This window comes from Phaethon lepturus, unplaced genomic scaffold, assembly GCF_000687285.1.
Source record: "Phaethon lepturus isolate BGI_N335 unplaced genomic scaffold, ASM68728v1 scaffold19867, whole genome shotgun sequence".
Lineage (NCBI taxonomy): Eukaryota > Metazoa > Chordata > Aves > Phaethontiformes > Phaethontidae > Phaethon > Phaethon lepturus.
In genome coordinates, this window is record NW_010551378.1 from 7,333 (window position 1) to 20,657 (window position 13,325).

At 40.0% G+C, this 13,325-nt stretch overlaps 1 protein-coding gene across 1 annotated transcript in view; it reads left to right on the top strand.

Annotated features, from left to right (window-relative positions):
• Positions 1-13,325, top strand: part of AUTS2 (autism susceptibility candidate 2) — a gene marked incomplete at its 5' end in the record, with an annotated part of 26,036 nt that overhangs the window by 7,326 nt on the left and 5,385 nt on the right. Inside the window, 8 exons of the mRNA XM_010290898.1 lie at positions 69-164; positions 1,552-1,623; positions 3,359-3,388; positions 4,613-4,684; positions 8,564-8,705; positions 9,238-9,315; positions 10,724-10,807; positions 11,713-11,935. Coding sequence (XP_010289200.1) covers positions 69-164; positions 1,552-1,623; positions 3,359-3,388; positions 4,613-4,684; positions 8,564-8,705; positions 9,238-9,315; positions 10,724-10,807; positions 11,713-11,935 — 797 coding nt within the window. The remainder of the gene's footprint in view (positions 1-68; positions 165-1,551; positions 1,624-3,358; positions 3,389-4,612; positions 4,685-8,563; positions 8,706-9,237; positions 9,316-10,723; positions 10,808-11,712; positions 11,936-13,325) is intronic.

Below are 13,325 nucleotides of genomic sequence, written 5' to 3' on the forward strand. Positions count from 1 at the left end.
CTCGTTCAGCTTCTTGTCTTCTTTTTGACCCGCACTTGTATTTATGTTCTTCTGGTTTTTTGTTACAGCTGTTTCACTCCTACCCTCCAGCTGTATCAGGTATTCCGCCCATGATTCCTCCAACTGGCCCCTTTGGCTCGCTACAAGGAGCATTTCAACCCAAGGTAAGAAAGGAGTTACTTGTGTGTCTGTTCCTACAGATACACAATGGTGTTGTGAGCCGGTTTAGGTTTAAGTTTAGGTTTAGGTTTAGGTTTAGAACACCGTTCAGATTCTGGAGCAATTGAGATCTGAGTTACAGCCGCATTCCATGGAGGACAATCTGCTTTTTCCAAATTTACTACAAAGAGAAGTTATTTCTCATTAGGTTCAGATGTATCTACATACATTTTAAAAAAAATACATATATAATGGCATAGTTAACTTTAGAAGCAATGTATCTAGTTCTCAGATAATATGCATGTATTGTAATAATCAGAATTTTAAGGAATCATGATCGTTATTGTTTACTCATTTCCATAATTATCTCACAGCTCCACTGCAATGCAATACACTGATTTAGTTCTCTCGTTTGTGATAGCTAGGGTAGATAAATGTGATATTTGAGTTTGGGAGGGTTTTTTTTTTTTGTTTTTATGAAGTCACTCTTGATTTGTAAGTGCGAGGAAATCATATTCTCTAGTCTGTAGTCTTTGCAACTCAAGATTGAAATCAGGACTGACATTTCTGCAGAGGAGACACCTTCTTTCTTAAATTGGTCCATCCACTGTAATGACTGAATATGTAAATTGGAGTTCATTAGTGGAATTCTTTGTATGTATGGTAATCAGACTGTTAACAACTCTGTTACTTAATTGTTAGTTATACTGTAGCTGATTTCTTTTTTTCTTCATTTTAATGTAGGAAGAGGCTCTAAATGTAGGTTTTTTGTTTGGGTTTCCCCCCCCGATGGATTTTGTTATATTAGCTGAATATTTACATTTAAGTCATGGGAAAAGCTTTAATTCTTTTCAGCTAGATGTTGCCTTTTCCAGATACATGTATGCTGTATATATATACAGATATATATACACACACAGAGATATCTGTATAATGTAACACTTCATTGCATATAGAGTTCAGATCCTTGTACAGTGACTAAAGAGATTACTGCTGCTTTCTGTGCTGACAGTCAGGTTAACAGTTTTAGCCAGTTCCAGTGCGTTACTGATAAGCAGCAGAGCACAAGCTTCGTTCTCCAAATAGTACTTTAGATGCCGTACCCTAAGTATGTGACTAATCAGGTTTTCATTAGTGGAAAGATTTTCCAGTGTACCAGTCACTGTTCCCATATGTTTTGCATTCCTTTAAGTAATGGGAAGTTGGTGGACAATGAAAGTTTGAAAATTGAGATGAGAATACATATATTAATAAGTGGATTATAATGGTTATCTTTTATCTTCATTGCTTAGGCAATGTTAATTATAAAGAAGTATTATTTTTCACTTTCTGTTTCTTTTATGCATTGTTTTACTCATTAATGCTGTCTGTCTTTCCTTGTAATATTTCTAGACTTCGAATCCTATTGATGTTGCAGCCAGACCTGGAACTGTCCCACATACCCTTCTACAGAAAGATCCACGGGTCTGTAGGAAATGTTATGTTTTTCTCAAGTAAAGAATTCCTCCTGAGAACCTTGAATGCTAGAGCTACCATCTTCAATATGTCCAAATTAACATCCTAAAACTAAAGCTTAGTCTGAACTTTACTAGAGGAGTTGTGTAAGGACAATTTAAATCCTGATCCTTACTGCTGTTCATCATAGGCAAAAGCAAGTAGGTACTATGCGGTGGAAGAGCTCTTTCCTTGCTGTCAGCAGGCATCCCCGCAAGCCCAGGGGTAAAGGCATAAAGGTCCAATTCAACGTAGAAATGTACAAACCTCTTTGAGATTTATGTTTATACTCTGTAATTGTTTTTAATGTGGGTAATGACAGTTATTCCCTTGGTTACTGTATCATTGATTGCACCAGTGAAATACGGATGCACTTTATTGATCACTTGGCGCCTGCGGATTTTTGAGTCCTAGTGTATGTGAATAGCATTTATTGTCTCAGCACTTCGTCTTTTAGCCTTTTTCTGTTCTTTCCAAAAGCCTATGGGTTGTTTGCGTGTTTGAATTAATATACATTGTTTGCAGTGAGGAACATCATGCAGTCATACTTTTAGCAGAACTCTCTGACAGAAGCAATGAGGGAGTTCTCCTTGAAAAATCCATGTTGTGGTATGGCTCAACTTCTAAGTACAGCAGGGCTATTTTCTTTGGGTTATGCCAAGTTACAGTACTTTGGTTTTCTCTGAATTGGTGCTGTAGTTGAGCTTTATACCAAAAGAAACCGCGTTTTTTTACTTCTCTTTATTCCATCCAATTGAAAAGATAAGTAGAACCTCCCATCATTAAGTCATCTAGCTTTATGCTCCCTTTCAACTTGTAGTGTAGCTTCGATTATTTCAGGATGATATATGGTGCCATCACTGAGTCTACAAAGTACTTCTTACACCTATAAATCTCCTTTAGTATTGCATTTCAAAAAAGAAAATCCAAAACAAATGAGAAGTACACAATAAATCGAATTTATTTTCCAGCATTAATTGATGAAATGTGAGTAAAAAAGGAGAATACCAAAATAGCCTACCTCAAAAAAACAGGCCACACAAAAAAATAATTATGAGAAAATTCTTTTTTTATACAGCCGCTGTTTACCAACATCTGTTGCAATGTGAAAAACATTTCAGGCAAAGCCAGTTTGTGACAGAGAACACATCAGGCAAGCAGCAGTCAGTAATGGCTATTTGAATGTACAAGTCAAGGACTTAATGCCATAGCCGCTGAACAGCCACAGCCAGTGGTTTGCAGAGGCGCGTCTGAAACAGCATTCCAGCCCTTTGCAACCCAATCTGTGGGATCAAGCCTGTGAAAAAGTGGCCCTGTCCACTATCCAGTCTTCTCGCAAGCCGAGCAGCTTTGAAAGATGAGAACAGAAGTTTGCCCAAAGGATGGGTCTGTGCTTTTCTCCAGAGTAGTTAACCAGCCATTTTTATAGCATTAAATCAACAAATTAATGATGGTGCCAGAGGACAGAGCGCTCTGTGCGAGGCTTGTTTAGTTGCTTGTCAACACTAAGGTACAACAGCCATGGGGGGAGGGAGACCAGCTCGAATACGGAGGCTGAGGACTAATTATTATCCGAAAGGGCTTCATTTGAAAGTAAAATTATAACATTTTAATTTCATCTCTTAATGAAGCAATACAAATTTGTTAATTAGAGCAATTGTTTGAGTGACAGGCATGTAACCAAGCTGTCATTTCTTCTTCACAGTTGACAGATCCGTTCAGGCCCATGTTGAGGGTAAGAAATCTTCCTGTGATACAGTTCGTCAAGCTCGTCTCGGTCCCCACTGGGTTAAAGCAGCAAACTAATTTTAAAGCAGTGCCATGTTTCATCTTGGGTATTTCACACTGTGTTTGCTGAGCAGCATGGTCAGTCCTTCTCTGCATGCATCTTGCGGTCACTTGAGGATAATACGCAGTTTCGAAGTTGGAAGTTTTCTGTTCTTCTCGCGCAACCCCCTAGCCTGAATGCTAGAGGTTAAATATTGATAATCCTTCTGTCACGCTGGCTTACCAGCTTTCCTGAGCCAAATCCTAGAGACCTACCCTGACAGCGATCCCCTGTCATTTCAGCTGCAGACTGAAGGATTTTGGTTTTATATTTACTGTGTGTTTTCAGTGTTACTCAGTATGGTACTTCCTACCCAGGTATCTTACTGTCAAGTATAAACAGACAATCCACTTCAAACACAAAGTATTCTAGAAATAAGGATCAAAGATCCAGTCTTTCAGTGATCCGAAAGGGGTTTTTTGGTTAATTTTTCAATGTGTTCAAGAAGGTCTACATTTTACTCGAACCGACCAGGTGAACTCATTAAATCACTAGCACAGCCAGGTGCTGTGAATAAGCAGAAGGCTTGAGTTTAGGGGAGTATGTGTGTGAGATGGGGTTTTTTGTGTGTTTTTTGATTGTTGGCTGATACAAACCTAGAAATAGAAGGCGGACCATATGCCATAGTTCGTGAAACATTTAAGTTACCGATAGCTTGAGGAGCTTCTTGAAATCTTGTGATTATTTTTAAATGTGCAAGAACCATTAGTTGTGTAGTTAACTATAGACCCCTAAATAACAAAATTGGAAAAAGTATATCCTGAATGAGTCTTTTTCAGACAAGATTTCTAGATGTCCTGGAAATGGAGTACAAAAGCAACAAGAAAACCCAAACAGCCCTCTGGTTCTTTCCTCCCTGTCTCTTCCTCAAGACTTAAAAGCATGGTGACAGGAAGGAAGCAAGAGCCTTCCTAACCAGAGGGAATTGACTGACCTCCCATTTTTTCAGTATATTTATGAGACAAATTTTTGGAGGTACAGACCACCAATTACAGGAGGGAGTCACATTCATTTTGAAAACCAGAGTGACCTTCTAAAGTGCTTTCATTTTCATCTTTTGGCAGAAAGGCGAGTCTTAGAATAGCCGCACGTCTGAAAATGATTCATGTTGTATCCCTTTGTTTTTTCTAGAAACCTGGAAAGTGGTGCGCTATGCATGTTCACATCGCCTGGCAGATATACCACCACCAACAGAAAGTCAAGGTCAGTTTTTTTGGGCACGCCTGCATTTCACATGAACTGCAAAGTGCAAAGCTGTGAGAGGAAGAGTGTGTGAATGCCTTGTTAAAGTAACCATATGTAGCATTATACCATAACCTTGCGTTTCATAGTGATGGCATATCAGAATTAAAAACCTGAAGGTAGAGCCTCAAAGCAATGTCTGTGATGCCACAGAGCAAGGGCACCAGATTTTAGGCAACAACAACCAGTTCATAGCTAGGAAGAGCTAAATGGGTGTGCCTGTGAGCTACAACCTTGCGTTTATTTAAGGCTCAGGGCACAAACATACCAAGATTGATTTTTTTTTAAGTCTGGAGAAGCTAGGTGTGTGTATCCCATTCTTCTTATTAACGTTCATGGACAGAAAAGGGCACAGGAAGATTTCTCCTGTCCCTACAACGTGTTATCTGGTGTGGCTGCACAGGGTCTCATCAGTCTTTTTTCACAACCCATCTCATAGCTGGAGGTTGGCACCTCTACGAGCCTGGGCTGGTCAGGGAGACACAGCCTCTCAGATGAAGTAATGTTACCCAGACACTGTCTCACTGCGCTGAAGGTAAAGGGGTGGAAATAATTTCTTTGTTAGACTCGCTTTGAGACTTCCAAGGGTAAGGGCCATGGCCAGTTTAGACTCTCCTGAAACAGACTTCAGGGAGAAACAGATAATTTATTCATTTAATAGTTAGGGTATTTCTGTTCTTACTTTAACTGTATTTTCATTGCACATGGACTCTGTGAAGAAGGTTTCTTTCCCTTTATAATATTTTCACTGTACTTGTCACTGAAAAATTCCATGTTGCTCCTGAAGTTTTTTAGTCAGGTCAGGAAAGGCTGGTGTTCTTTACTGCTCATACTTGTACTTCAGGAGTCAATAGCTTGTGTTGGAAAGTAAAATTAACAAGGAGTCCATAGCACTTTGCAGTCTGCGTATGCAATTGAATTGTATAAGGTAGTGCTATAAGAATATGGAGATGTTGAACAGCTACTAAAACCTGCAGCTAGTAGAGTTTAAAAATAACCCTTTTAAACAAGGTTGACAGGTTAATTTGCTGCAGTAGACATATCTCTCTTCTCTGCTTCCTTATGTTTCCCCTGCTAGTGATCTTCATTCATCTTCCTATTATCAAAAAAGACAAGATTATAGACCTAGAGAGTTATATGTCCTTTTTTTTATTTTATTGAAAAGGTATTTTCTTGAAATTAAGTTATCATTCCCAAGCTATCTATGCCCTTTGAATCTTCCTTGATTTGATATTCAGAGAGAGGTCATACTGGTGTTTTTATAACTCATAGTAAATGCCATTCCCATGCAGCCGTTTCTTTTACCTAATACTTTTCTATGTTGCATGTTAAAAAACAGGAATAAAGCCCAGAAGTACAGGAAAGGATGTTACTTGATGTTTTGAGTCTGTGCGTGATGATAATTTCAAGAGTAGTTGGGAAAATGTATTTCACTATCTCAGTTCAGTCAAAAAATTAGGTGTAGTCTACAGTCGTTAAGGCAAGTTGGTTTATGTCCATGTGGGCTGTCAATCTCCCACACGGGAACAAAGTCCTCCCCTCTGCATGCGACCACGAAGTGTGAAATCTGGCTGAAGGCTCATACAGAACGATTTCTCCTTCTAGCCCAAGGCTGTGAAGGCGCCTTTTCTTCTGCAGAAGCTGAAGATGCTGCCTGACCGTAGAGTGGCGAATAAAATACATTTATGCAGAGATTTCAAGTTCGCATGCAGTGCCACCAGACTGCTTGCAAAATACGGAAGAATTGATAACTACCCAGCCCGCTAGTAATTGCTTGCAGAGGGCAACAGCAGACACCGAAGAAGCAGGCAAGATAGGAAACTCTCAGACACAACCTTCCTGACCCCAGGAGAAATTGCGTGCAGCTGTAGATGCTGTTTGCCTGCCTGTACCTCTGCACCAACACGCACTTCAGACCTGTGTAACCTGTCTGCACACCCAGGGAATTCTCAGCCGCAGCCAGGGATGCATACCAGCTCTGGGCACAAAGCGGTTTTACACTTCTCCTTAGACTGACCAGTGCGTCAGATTTGAAGCATCCAGATCCAACTTACACTCTGTTATGGTACGATCTAACATGCCATGAAATGAGTGCAGACATTTACGTTGATTTTAGTGGGCCCAGAATTAAGGTGTTACACATTTGCTGGACTTCAAATATATGTGTAAGGATTATAATGAAGAGGGGTGCTCTCCTGACCAGCAACTGGGCATAAAATAGATGTGATCAATTTTCTTTGGTACCTGTTTTAAGGTAAACCAACACTTTCAAAAATCTTTTAATACATCCATGATATTCCTGTTTCTCTTCAGGTGGGAGATTTTTTCATTATTAGAACAGCGCTGTTCGTATGGCTGCAATTAAAGTTTCAGCTGGCTTTTGCTGTTCTGAGTAATGCCTGTCAGAGGTTTATAACTTGGTTGTTAAAAAGAAGAGTAAAAGGAGTTCACAGCATAAAAATCTGGCACGCAGGCTTCAACTGGGGCATTTGTATTTTCTGAACTTTTTTTTAATTATTAAAGCACTACAGCGTTACTTCCTTAAAAGACATGACCTTAACTTGGACATCTTTTCCATTTCAGTATTCTTGTAGGCCATTGGCCATTGTCTCAAAACACTGACGAAGCCTTTTTTTTTCCTTTTTTTTATTCGTTCTCATAGCTACATAGACACGTTACTAGCACTTGAAAAACAGCTACTAGGCATGCACATTAACTTGGTCATAACTTTTTAATATGCATATTTATATCATTGTAATAGTCTGTATTCTGAGCTGGCACAGTATTAAATACTGATTTATAAAGCGTAACAGGCTGCAGAATTACTGTTAAGATCTACTGGTTCAGTGTTATACATTTGTAAATCCTTTCAGCTGACCTGCACAATTAATCAGCAATCTGTGTTTAGGGAGTTCTGGCAGCACAGGTGATTGGGAATTTGGTTTTCCTCCTCATTCTATAAAACTATTGAAGTAGGGACCACTAAAATGAGTAGATAGCACAAAGAAGAGCCTGTCCTTCCTCCACTTACCATTTACAATACAGCTACCTCAGCAAATTGACCTTAAAAAAGAAAGCCTGCTCATTCTAATACCATATAAATAAAGAGCGTGACATACAGTGCTCTGAATTTGGAGTGCAAGCAGTCAAAATGGGACTTCAGTTCTTTAGACTCAAATGTGCTTCATCTGTAATTTGATTCATTTTAGCCCGTGGCCTGCTCAGTTGCCATCTGAGAGGCACTGAAAGGTACCCTGTACCAAGTGTTTCTTGATTGCAGCTTCACATTTAAAATCAATGGTTCTGGTGTCCGTTGACTTGTCTGTGCCGTAACGGTCTGGCAGCGATTCCTGCAGCGGGAGGGGGTCGGCTGGCCGCTGTGCCTGCTGCAGTGGATGCTTTCACCCAGCGTTTAGCACGCCTGCCCACCTGGGAGCAGGTCCAAACTAACATTTCTCTTTGGCTTTTCTGCTATTTTAAGACAGACCTGTTCTTACAGCTAAGCAAGTGTCTGAGGCCTCTTCAAAGATTCTTATGTTTGTTCTTCAAGTCGGGTCTGTGCTGAAATGTTTCGGTCCGGAAGGATGGATGTGAGCATATGTGAAAACACTCTTGAACCTTGCAGGAAACACGCAGTGGGAGCCTGAGATTTTCTCTCTCTGCCTTAGATCCCCCTTCCAGGGGAATAGCTGTGCACCTATGCTTGGGGTCCCAAAAACTAATATTCTTGTTAAAATGCCAGTTAGTATGAATAAATTGCTGTGCCCATGTCATTCTGAAAGTGTCTTTTACTGCTATCTCTTAGGACAATCTCTTCCAAATCCTGTTTTTACATTTCAGAAACAGATGCAGTCTGATCCGCACAAGCTGGACTTTGGCCTGAAACCTGAATTTCTGAGCAGGCCACCAGGCCCCAGCCTTTTTGGAGCCATCCACCACCCCCATGACCTGGCCCGGCCCTCGACTCTCTTCTCCACAGCCAGTGAGTGCTGAGAAGTGAAATCTCCTTCTTGTGGCATGCTCATTAAAATGCTAATGCTTACCATGTTAAAAGGAAATTTCCCATATCCTTTGGCTTATGAACTCTCTACAAGACATGCCAGGGGCTATTAGTCTATTTGATAAATATTTTTAAATTATTCTATATGCTTCTAAGAAAGCCCAACCTGCTGAAATGCCATACAGGTAGTAAATGGAGGAACATTCCTTCACAGAGTGATGTCCAACGCATCATGAAGACGACAGGTTGGAAATATGCTGTTTTTTACACGCTCTTTGGGTTTTTTTCCATACTGAAACATACTCCCCCAGCCCTTTATACTCTAACTGGGAATTTCTGTTTAGAAAAGCAGCTGCTATTTCCATAGGATCTTGACCTGAGAGCCCCTGCCCAGTGTGCAGCGATTTCTGCTCTGCTGAGCTGGCATTTAAGAAATGATAGTCAAGCCCAGAGCACAGTTAGTCCCTTTCTGACCTTTAGCTAAGAATTCACCCCTTTTGCTTTGTTTTGGCAGGTGGGGGTCATCCAGCCGGCACCCCTTTCGGCCCACCACCTCACCACAGCAACTTTCTCAACCCAGCTGCTCACTTAGGTACGTTCTCTCTGCAACTAATGGTGAATACAACTCAGAAACACTACACATTGACCGTTGAGACCATTAAAGGTTGCCCATGTGGAGACTCTTTGAGGATCCTGCCTACTTAACCTTTACAAATTGTGCATTTTAGCCATTTAATTTTAGTCATTACCCAAGTAGCAGTTCTAAATACACGTAATAGTGTCACTGACGGCATGTTTTGAAATACTTCTGAAAACAGTCTGGATGTTAGAGGAGTGGTGCGACAGGGCTGGTTAGGTTTCACTGTAGTCGTGTTTATAACCAGTCAAAAAAAATACCTTAAGATTCATAGAGGTGTTTCTTTTCCTAACTCCTACCTTCCATTTAAGTGAGTGGGAAATATATCCTTAAAATCTTGTGATCTGGCCTCAAATATGTATGTTAGTGGAAATTAGTGTGAATTTAAGTGAATTTAATTAGTGAATTAATCATTTAAAAATGGAACCACCCAAGTTACCAAATGTTGTTATTTCCCTTCTAACTTACTGGTGTTGTAATAAGGTGGTCTGCTGCCTACGGGAGCATTAGAGATCACGACTCTGATGGCATTTCATTTTACATCGGTAAGGATTTGGGAGGGTCACCGAATTGATACAGCAGACTTGCGATGTAGGTTTATCATTCAACACTTAGCTGCCTATAGAAAATGCTTGGTTTGGTCTTCCTTTTCTCTGTGCTGGTATTTATCAGAAGTAGTTTCATCAAAATCATTAAACTTCTCCAAAGTAAAGCGAGAGGAGAATTTGCTTCATACGACTTACACTCTATATATGCATTATCTACTAAAAAAAAAATATTCCAGTATTTCTCAGTCCATACTAGTTTTTCATACAGGATTAGTAATAAATATCAAGAGCATTACAAAATGTTCAGGTCAGCATGACATATCATTATAGTAGGACATTTTATTTATATCCTGGCTATGGTTTAGGAGACATGGCCTGGAGATATTTTGGAGCACAGTTGCCAGAGTTAATAATAGTCTTGCTAGTCAGGGACATTTACTGGGAAAGACCATGGAATTTAATTGGAAGGGAATAAAAGGAAACAAGAATGGAGATGTTTGCAGGTTTTAAAGGAAGTAGCTACTTAAGCAGAAGTACAGGCCTCAACACCATGTATATTTTAACATCTTGTTTTCCTTTAAAGAGGAAGTTTCTCTGGTAAGATGACACCATGCATGCTGCCATTGGAAAAAAACCACATTTTTTTATGTCTATCCCCCCCACAATCGCTGCTGTGTTGTGGGAGGATGATGTTCAGCTACTGATGGTCACAGACTGAGCTTTCGTGTAGACGTAATGCAGTTGGATGACACACTACTGCTTTGTCGTAATTACCCGCATGCCAGTGAGCTTCAGCTGTTTCCGTTGGTTTGCAGAGCCTTTCAATCGACCGGCTTCCTTCAGCGGTCTCACTGCAGTGGGTAGTAATGCCTTCGGGGGACTCGGGAACCCGACAGTTAGTGAGTAACCTCTCTGTTTATGAATTCTTGTTTGCTGTGTAATTCAGGATATTGAGTGATGGTGACTATTTGCTGTATTTTTTGCCAGTTGCTTAGACCACATAGCACTAAGAGATGGGAATTTGAAAAGCGACCTTTCTTTTCTAAATAACAGCATTTTTTAGTCATCAGTAAATTATTTTCTACTAGTTACTTAATAGTTTGGGTTCAACGTAGTGCTAAATGTCACCATTACGTTGTTCAGTAAAAAAAAAAAAAAAAAAAGAATGTAGAACTATGAATCTAAGGAGTTTGTGAAATTTCTCATGGTTTTGTTGCATGTTCCAAAATAGTTAATGTGTGCAGCATCCCTAGCTGTGGATGGGAACATTTTTTTCCCCCCGCTTTCTCACCAGTAATCCAGGACATGTGCCTGGAAAAGATCACTAACCTGCATTTATTTGTCCAGGATCATCACCATTTCTCTAGATTTGGCCAGTCACAAAAGATCATCCTTTTAAAAATCACTCTCTTTCTCCATACTTCAAATCTGGCATGATTTTGGTCACATACTATTTTACTTTGGTTCAGGATCAAATGGAACAAGTTTCGTTATTTATATGGTCATTTCCTAATGTGTCCAAAATATTTGGAATAAGGATCATTGTCATTTTTATCTTACTGCTTCATCCCTTGTCAATTTTATCCACAGCATTTCCCTTTCCAATTAAAAGAGCTGTCAGATGCCTGCCCATTTTTAGGAATGAGACCCTCTAATGAATCTCTGTTAATTTCCTTTCCTTTTCCAGCTCCCAATAATATGTATTCATTTTAACTCTGAGTGCTGTAAAAGTTTTTTTGGTAAGTACCTTCACTAGAGCATACCTTTTTCTTAAACCTTTTTGTTTTCCACTTCACCATTTCAGCACCCAACTCAATGTTCGGCCACAAGGATGGCCCCAGTATGCAGAGCTTTAGCAACCCTCACGAGCCCTGGAACCGACTGCACCGAACTCCTCCTTCGTTCCCGACCCCTCCGCCCTGGCTGAAGCCAGGAGAGCTGGAGCGCAGTTCATCTGCTGCAGCTCATGACAGAGATAGAGATGTAGATAAACGAGACTCATCTGTTAGTAAAGATGACAAAGAAAGGTACGAAAGAACACTTCCAAGAATTGTCTAGTTCAAAGCTTGGGGCTCTGTTCCGCTTTTAACCCTTCCCAGCCTGGCACATTGTTAAACCAGAGCTTCAGTAGAGGGACGCCTGGAGAGCTGACACCATTGCTGCCTGTGACGCCAGGCACTACGGAAGATGCAGTTTTCTAACTCGGGTGTTTCCTACTGCATCTGTTTCTCTTCTCACTTGCACTGCACTTCATCAGAAGGAGCTTTGCTGGAGCAGAGTTCAGGCAGTGTCAAGGGAGAACAGAATCAGACCCACACACTCTGTTACCTTGTGGGTCACATTGTCATAGGCCTTTTGAAGACTTAACGTGTAGATAGGTGCCTGACAGGATGAAAAAAAGGATTTTAAAGTCCATCAGACGCATATCTGCACCTTTGAATACTTAAATAACTCTGTAAATCAGACCTTGTCTGCAAAACAAATAACCCTACCTCCCTCTTCAAAAATGGACTGACCAGAGGGACCACTGATAAAGTTGTAAAATTATAACACTGTAAAATGCACCGGCTATGTCATACTCCAATACCACAGTACATTCCAGTGCATGCAGTTCATTAAATCAACCTTAATTCCCCTCAAAAAGCCATGCACACATGCACTGTTGCTGCACACCTTCAAGCACAGTTTTTATTCAGTGTTTTACATGGACTTGCACGCTAACATGTCCAGGCTGGGAAGGGTTAATGAAAAGTAAAACCTGGTCATATTTTTTTTGTCAGGACTGTTCCCGTTATACAGTTAACTCAGTAACAATTCCTCTTAGCATTTAAGTACCAAATTATAAGAATTTGCCATTCAGCAAGTGTCATGCCTTCCTTGAAAAATGTAGAGAGGCTGATTTCAGCTTTTTCATTTGTGGCTTAATGGCTTTCCTGTTAAGTTTGCACATTACTACGTAATGGCTATTTGTTTCTAATTTTTTAACATAAAAGAATATTTAGGAGATGTGCTTTTCTGACTTCTCTGTCACTAACCCAAATATAGGCATTAGTAGCCTTTTCTAAAAGAAGTTATGCTAACACATTAGATATTCTAAAACTACATTTAAGAGCTTTTCTATGTTATTGTACAATGTGAAGAGCCAGTCAAACTACAGATCTTTTCACCTACATTTTCCATTTGGAATATTTTCTGTTTGGTAGCATAGCTTCATTATTTTCATGTCTGGTGTTAATGCTTCAAAATAAATTGCTGTTACAAATTGGGGATTCTGTCCTGCAAAATGCTTAAGCATGTGAGTAACTTTACTGGCTTGAATGGCAAAGCATTTTAGTTATTAATGATATGGGTAGTCTTTAGAATTATGTGATTATTTCAGTTGCTGTTTTGTTGTTGTCTTATGAAGTGTTCCTGCTG